Source organism: Penaeus vannamei, chromosome 1 (assembly GCF_042767895.1).
Source record: "Penaeus vannamei isolate JL-2024 chromosome 1, ASM4276789v1, whole genome shotgun sequence".
NCBI lineage: Eukaryota > Metazoa > Arthropoda > Malacostraca > Decapoda > Penaeidae > Penaeus > Penaeus vannamei.
In genome coordinates this window covers 31534229-31541728 of record NC_091549.1, presented here as the reverse complement: position 1 = coordinate 31541728, position 7500 = coordinate 31534229, and the positions used below count along the sequence as shown (strand labels likewise).

At 37.9% G+C, this 7500-nt stretch overlaps 1 protein-coding gene across 2 annotated transcripts in view; it reads right to left on the bottom strand.

The window, feature by feature from the left end:
• The window catches only part of LOC113826030 (hrp65 protein), a 33719-nt gene that overhangs the window by 23845 nt on the left and 2374 nt on the right, over positions 1–7500 (bottom strand). For both annotated transcript variants that reach the window (XM_070121607.1, XM_070121613.1), the window contains exons 2-5: positions 907–1125; positions 542–700; positions 259–401; positions 10–159 (exon numbers count right to left, since the gene is read on the bottom strand). In XM_070121607.1, the coding sequence (XP_069977708.1) occupies positions 10–159; positions 259–401; positions 542–700; positions 907–1125 (671 nt within the window). The remainder of the gene's footprint in view (positions 1–9; positions 160–258; positions 402–541; positions 701–906; positions 1126–7500) is intronic.

Sequence of the window (7500 nt, the reverse complement as noted above, 5' to 3'; positions counted from 1 at the left end):
TCTACTCACTCATATTCAAAGGAGCCCGGCTGAGCAAAGCGAGGGCCTTGTTGCCTTTCCTTGATGTACTCTGGGTTACGCTTGTTAACATTGATCTCACTCATGCCTTCATTGTCATCCACTACAGCCATTGGTTCTACAATAACTGGACGTGGTGACCTGTAAAGGACAATATTTAAATGAAAAGATAATCAATAACTGTACTATATTCAAATATACACCAATATCACTGAAGGTAAGAAAATCAGGTACACTTACGCGACCATAAAGAAGCAACCGTCCTGACATTTTTTGAGAGCCAAATTAGCAGCTGGCTTCTTACAGAATTCCACAACACCTTCACCTGTAGCACGACCACGTTCATCTGTGATCACAACTGCTTTCTCTAGTTCTCCAAACACCTAATGCAAACCAATAAATTACAAATTTTAAAACACCTAATGCAAAGCAATAAATTACAAATTTTAAAATAATCACAAAAGCAATATTTACACCTCCCACAACATTATCTCTGACATTGTTTCAGATGCTATAAACTTACACTAAATGCCTTCTCTAGCAATTCATTTGTCACCCAAGTGGACAGATTCCGGACTTTCAAGGCTGTGCCTGGTGAAGAAAACCTAATCTTCAGCTGCCGACCCTTGTAGTCCTTCAGGTGTAACTCCTGCCTTGCCTTCTCTGCATTGCTCTTGTAGTCCTATTAAAAGAAATGGTTAATTATGTTTCTAATATTTTAGAAACTTTGTGCGAAACAAAACCACTTAGGTCATCTCACTGGACATTAATTCAGTATATGATCATTAAAAAACATTGATTTGTATAAAATTGCTTTGCCCTTTCTTTCAAGTTAACCTTTCCTAGGTCATCTCATTTCCAACACATTTCAACAACCCAAAAACTTACCATTCGCACAAATGCAAAGCCTTTATTCTTGTCAAAGTACACTTCATCAAACTCTCCAAATGGCTTGAACAATTCCTTAACATCATCTTCCTTGATGTCAAGAGGAAGATTTCCAACCCAAAGTCTGCAATGATTTGAGAACTTCCTCACATTTTCTTCGCGCGGCACCAAGTCAATCATTGGTCCTGACAGGGCCTTCAGGCGTTCCAATACCCTATCCTGGAAAGAGAAAAAAATAATTAATACTTTGTTTTTGGGGCACTTAAGTTATAAAAATCATCTATTTCTGAAAATTAATTTTGGTTAAAAATTAGGAACAAAGTCCTTAAATATCATTAGAGATGTTTTAAAAGTCTGGAAAAAATTAGATAATAGATAATAATAATGACTTCATATTATGGGAGGAAGAACATCATAGGAAATATTGAGTAATTCATGTACCCATAAAATGCAGATATACGTAATACTTTCTTTTCTTCTTTAGTATGCCCCTTCTAGGGATATGATATTGTACATAGCATGGAAAAACTGCTAAAAGTTCTTATCTCATCTTTGTCATAGTTTTGTATTGAGAAGTACAAAAATGAGAGAAAATGTAGAAATAAATTAGTAATGTTTGGTCACTCTAATAATGATTTTGGTATTACACCTTTTCATTATTGCTTACCAGTAATCTCAGTATTCAAATATCTAAAAGTCAAATTACTTCAGAGCTTGGAAAATTTGTGAAAGTTGTCATTTGCATAAAAAAAGGTATTTTACTATTAGGATTTATTTAAAATTAATTTAAGCTGCCCCATCTTACTTCAGGTGATGCCATCAGCTGTTTCTTAAGAATTCATATACGTTTGCTTCCTTAGGTGTAAGTGGCATAACTCAATAAAATATTTGTATTTGATGTGGGCTAACACCAAGGCTAAATATTGGGGAAAAGCGGCTCCCTTTAGAGTTCTGCAATCATTTAACACTTTCTTGGCTATGGCCATCATGGAACGCACACCCTTCATGACAGGAACGTGTATACCAATCACAACTCGCTCTAGCAAGCGAGCGAGTAGGGTCAGTTGTACACAACAAATGCCCTGCCGATACGGCTAGACAATTGCTAGTAGTCACCAGAAGGTGCCACACAGAAAATTCTCGTACCATCTGTACTGGGTTAAAAAAGAAAATGACACCTTAACCAAATGCTGCTCAGAAAATGTGATGTTCACTGTAATATTGTGAAATATATCTAAACACACAGGGTTCCAAAACTGCTTTGTCTATAAGGAGTCAATTTCTAGTCAATGTGCCCTTGTCTGCTTTTCCCCTTCCTGAATTTTTGGGATCCTCCCCTTAATGCTGTTATTCTTATTACTCAAAATTACCATAGTGTTATTAACCCATTAGCGACAGATAAAAATTTTGGCAAGTTTACATATGCACGGGCTTGTTGGCAGTTTCCCCTGTTTGTGCCTGGCTCGATCGGTAGTTTGCGAGCGACATATAGCACCTAAAAGCTTTTATTTTGCTAAAATTTATAAAAATATTAATATTTTGAAGGTTTACCTTCACTTTAGGTGCCATTGCCTACAATCTTTACCATATAAATGAAGCCACTATTACTGGAGAAAAACAACCTCCATCCGGCGAGCCAGTAGCGCGGGAATGGGCATGACATGATGCCCCCGGCGTTTGGTCCACAACAGCCACGGCATGCACGTACGTGACACTCGGCGCCAATGGGTTAACATCTATGATATGGATGACATTACGGTCCCGTCATAGAAAAATTTGGGTTAAGGACTGGGTGATGTGAACATGATGTCATTAGGTAAAATGGCACAGGGCTGGGTGACACAAACTTGCCATCAGGAGCAAAGACCAGGGTGATGCAAAAGACTCGCCGAGAATGCAAAAACTTTTTTGAGTGGGATTTGACTCATTTGCTGCTTAGAAGAGGGTTTCAAGCATTATTCCCACCAATAAACGAATATGGAATGTAATGTGCATAAGCCATGATTGGAAGAGCGCCAGCCTTAGGGAGGACGCCATTTCCATGCTTCCCACCACATTTCTGGCTGATTTGATTGGCAATGCAGGTTGTATTATGGATAATTTTAAATTATGAAAAAATATGACAAGAAAAAGTTCCTTTCTTTTCACTTTTCTTTTCACTGAGTTATATACTACATAGATATATGATATGGAGTCTGTGCAGGGAAAATAAGCCATTACAGGTGGATAAAGCAAATCAAAAGTCAAATATGCACATGGGAATATAGCAAAGAAACTAAAACAGTAAACAAAATAACTTTGCAAAGGAGAGGCACAGTCTTGTCACCACTCCTGAGTGTTCGTGTGCCCAGCCTAAGCACCAGAAACCTGGGATGTCGGCTACCTACTTAACCCAAAGCCAGTATTTTCGGCATTGTGATTTCTGTGATGCAACTGGATCCAATGGGTTGACAATATTAGCAATAAAAAAAATATTTTTTTTTGAAAAAGGTAAACAATTGAGCAAGGTTGAACTAGTGATTGACTCATTGATGACTTCTCATGTAGGGCCATCTATGTGTAAATACAATAAATTAACATCATTTGGTTAATGAATTAACATCAAAAGGATGTGCATAAATGCCATCTCCAGTGGCAGTAGGTTAAGATGGCTAATGTGTTTAAAAAGTAAGTAGATAGAATGAAACCTGGTTGTGTAATGTGAAGTTTTAAGAAATCTGTATGATACTTTATCTCAAATTCCATAACTTAATATGGGAAAATCAAGACGGTTAAAAATGGTTTTCCATGTATCACATTTTTCCTAAAACAAGTTCATCTACGGCTAAACTGACAACCAATGTACTGTGGACTGTTTTAACTCCTATGGCTTAAATTTGTGATTTTTCAGTAAAAATTGAGCCAAAGTCATAGAAGACAGGGGCAGCATTCATGAAAGGTTACAGACTCCAATCTTGTCTTTGACAAAAAAAAATCTTTGTTACTGAGATTTTCTCTGACATAGCTATAGGTATCCCACACATGTAAGGACTATCCATATGAAACACCGACAACAATAATGAAACTGTTAATGAAAACTCTGCCGTATCAGTAATGGTTAATGGTTAAAAACAAATGTAATACATCATCAGAGTCATATAGTAAACTACTAATAAAGTTTTGTGGCAAAACGAGTAAAAAAATAAGTTCACAATAAGGATAAAATGTGTTAGAAGTCAAAGATTATAGAGCCTTATTATGATGGTATATATGGTAATGAAATGGGTAAAGAGGGGGAGCAAATGAAGTAAAGCAAAGATTAGCAAAATAGTGAAGGGTCAAGGGCATAGGGCGATTGGATGAAATGGAAAGTATCTGTGGCTGAAGGAAGAGGATCATTGTTTAAAGAAAACTGGCAAAAGAGCGATTATGAAACAATCATCAGGAAATATGGGTAGAGCTGGATATATAAGGAGGAGGAGAATAATCCGGGGAATGAGAATGGGGACTGGGGATGGTGGTGATCAGAATGAATGTCAAGGAGGGGAGAGATCAAAAGGACACTGTTGCAACAGGATGGATTCATGTGAGCATCCAAAGTGAGTGGTAAGGACAATGGGGAACAAAGAGGCAATGGTGCACATGGAGAAGGTGGGGTGTACTGGAAGCGATTGGGGGAAAGAGGGTTAGGGGGAACTTGGGAGGATGGAAATCAGGAATATTTTATATAGAGAGGGATTGGAGGGGGGATGAAGAAAAGGCACATCATCTTGGATTATGTTTGGAAAGATTTGAATGTTCTGTCAGAAGAGGGGATAGATGTCTGAGAAGTAGATGAAGAGGAGGCTGTAGGAGAGGATATGGTAGGAGTGAACATTTAAATTGCCTGGTGCGACAAGATGATTAGGTATCAGGGAAGTGAGGAAGAGATTGGAGTATCTGGACTTCAACTGGAAAAGGAATTTGAAGGAGGGTGTGGGAATAGAAGTATGATATTTTGGCATATGAGCAGTTACTGGGGGAGATGTTGAGATATCTTGAGAAGATGGGAAGGGGGCAGAATGAAGGACTATGAATCTGAGAACTGCTACCTCATATTCAAGCTTATAGGCAAGGCAACTCCTATAAAATATATTATAGAAGACCACCACAATTGGCACGCATACATGACACTGCAAAGCAATCTCAATGGCCATGACCAGGTTGGGAATAAAGAGGGCAGTGATCTTTGGAGCAACAGTGTTTGGCTGGGTAGCCAAAACGCCTTTTTGACACTGATGAGGAAGGGGTTGCTGGGGTTTGATATGGCAGGGCATTTCACCAATATAAACTTCACAGGGGAGATCATGTCTACGTGATATATTCTTATCCATATTGGTGTAGGATTTACACTAGCTTCTGGTAGATATAGTGTAGTATTATACTGCCAATGCATTACAGTTGACAAGGCCAGTGAAAAGGGCATTTTCAGTCAGACCAGTTCTTGTCACAGACAAAAAAATCAGTCAGGAAGACTGAAATGGTTCCAATAGAATCAATGGGGGGCCGTCACACTCCAGAACGAAATTTGTTAATTATGATCAGATTTTTTTATTTTATAAGATGTTATATTTACATATACTACAATTTAAACAACTGTTTATATCATTTGGACAATAAACAAAGAAGTTATTAAAAATTGTAAAAAATTTAAAAATAATAATAATAATTAAAAATATAAATCTTGCTTACCCATTGACTGGACTAAAAAAAAAAAAAAAAAAAAAAAAAAAAAAAAGTACTCTATAGCAATACTTAAAAGCATAAATGTTTAACAGCAGACACTGATAATTAACGAAACACCATTTTGAAAGCGCCTAGTAGCGCATGAACTACTATTGAAAATTGCAGAAATGGGTAAAAGTTTAAGAGCGACACGCATTGATACAGGGATCTTAGAGAACAGAAGAAACAGAGTAGGATACAACATAAAAAGCTGCAGATTCAAATTCCTGCCACTGGTTTACTTTGCCAAGAAAAACAACACAGACCGCATAATTCATAACTATAATGTCTGAGCTAGTTCATGTATTAAATGCGCTTGTCAAAACAATATCTGGCTAGTTATCAGTGTCTGCTGCTACACATTTGAGCTTTTAAAGTCTTGTAATGTTATTATACCTCATTTCCGCATTTTAAGATTTATCTCTACCATTTCTTTGGCTGATTTTAAGCATTTTCTGCGCTTATGCATTTTTGGTCGTTATTCTTCTTATTTAAGCCTGTTTTACCCCATAATTTCCCTGATATACTTCATGCCCTCCCCTACTAACAGGACTATCAAATCAAGATGGCCAGTGGAGATATGGTACTTGATCTCCTCAATGATTCATTCACAGAAGAAACAATGTCAAGAATCTATGAAATCATTGAATTTCCTGCAGATAAACAATTTTATTTTTTGACTAAGTCTCAGGAAGGGCGTGGTGACCGACTTAACGGACAATATGCAGAATGAAGTGGGGTCTCTTGAGTTGGGAGATAAAACATACATATTTCGATAGACCGATACAAACCAAGACACTCATCTCCTATGGCAATATTTGTGCAAATACTTCCCAAAAGTGCTATACATAAATGAACAGAGGTGAGGGCCCAATTTTGGCTAAGACAATCATGCTCTTTTCATGACGAGACAGACCACAGATCCAATTACTGCGATGTGCGAACTAGTGCATATATTACTGCGTGGTTGTCAAAATGATATTTTGCTAATCATCAATATCTGCTGTTCCAAAAATATGCTTTATTAATGTTGTTATACCTCATTTACGTGTTTTACAATCGATTGTACAGGTTTTAACAGATATCAGTCTGACGAACCTTCAGCAAAGGCGCATTTTCGTATTCTCGCCGCCAAATTCCCAGGACAATTTCCGGGAATTCGGTGACAGAAGGCCAGTAAGAAATGTTTTGGTTTATGGTGTTCCGTCAATTCTAGGTTATTCTGAAGACTATAGAGTGGCAACAAAGAAGAAAAAGACCTTAATAACTATTGAAGTTTTATTTCTGAGGTCATCAAGTAACCCAAGTCCCAAAAAAGTGGTAAAAACAAGGGGATACACAACAGACCGACTGACCGACCAAAAGAAGCGCAAGAAAATTGACAGTTCGGTGTTTCGACATGTAAAGTTATTTGGTTTATTGTTTACAGTATGGATGTAGCTTTATCTTGCCATACATACCAAGAAGCACAGAAAATGCACCCCATCAACCCTACCCTTGGGCAGTGCCCAAAGGGCACACCTAGTCATGGCACCGTAAATTGCAAGGTTGGGTTGGGTTGTGCGCAGAACTTTTTTGTTGTTTGGAAGGTGTGAAATCCCATAGATTTTGCTGAAAGGGGTAGGATACCCAAATTTTAGTGCGTCGGTGCACAGACTTTCACGATGGCGGGCATGTTCGTAGTTTCATTAGTCAAATTGGTAGAGGTTGAAGACCGCGACGCGCGTAGATAGAGGAAAATGGACACCGCCATCTTATAGAGCGGGAAAAATAGAAGGGGATAGCGTATAGTTTAAGATGCACCGGCCTTATAGTCACCGCTAAATGACGAAAATATAACGCGCGGCCGCC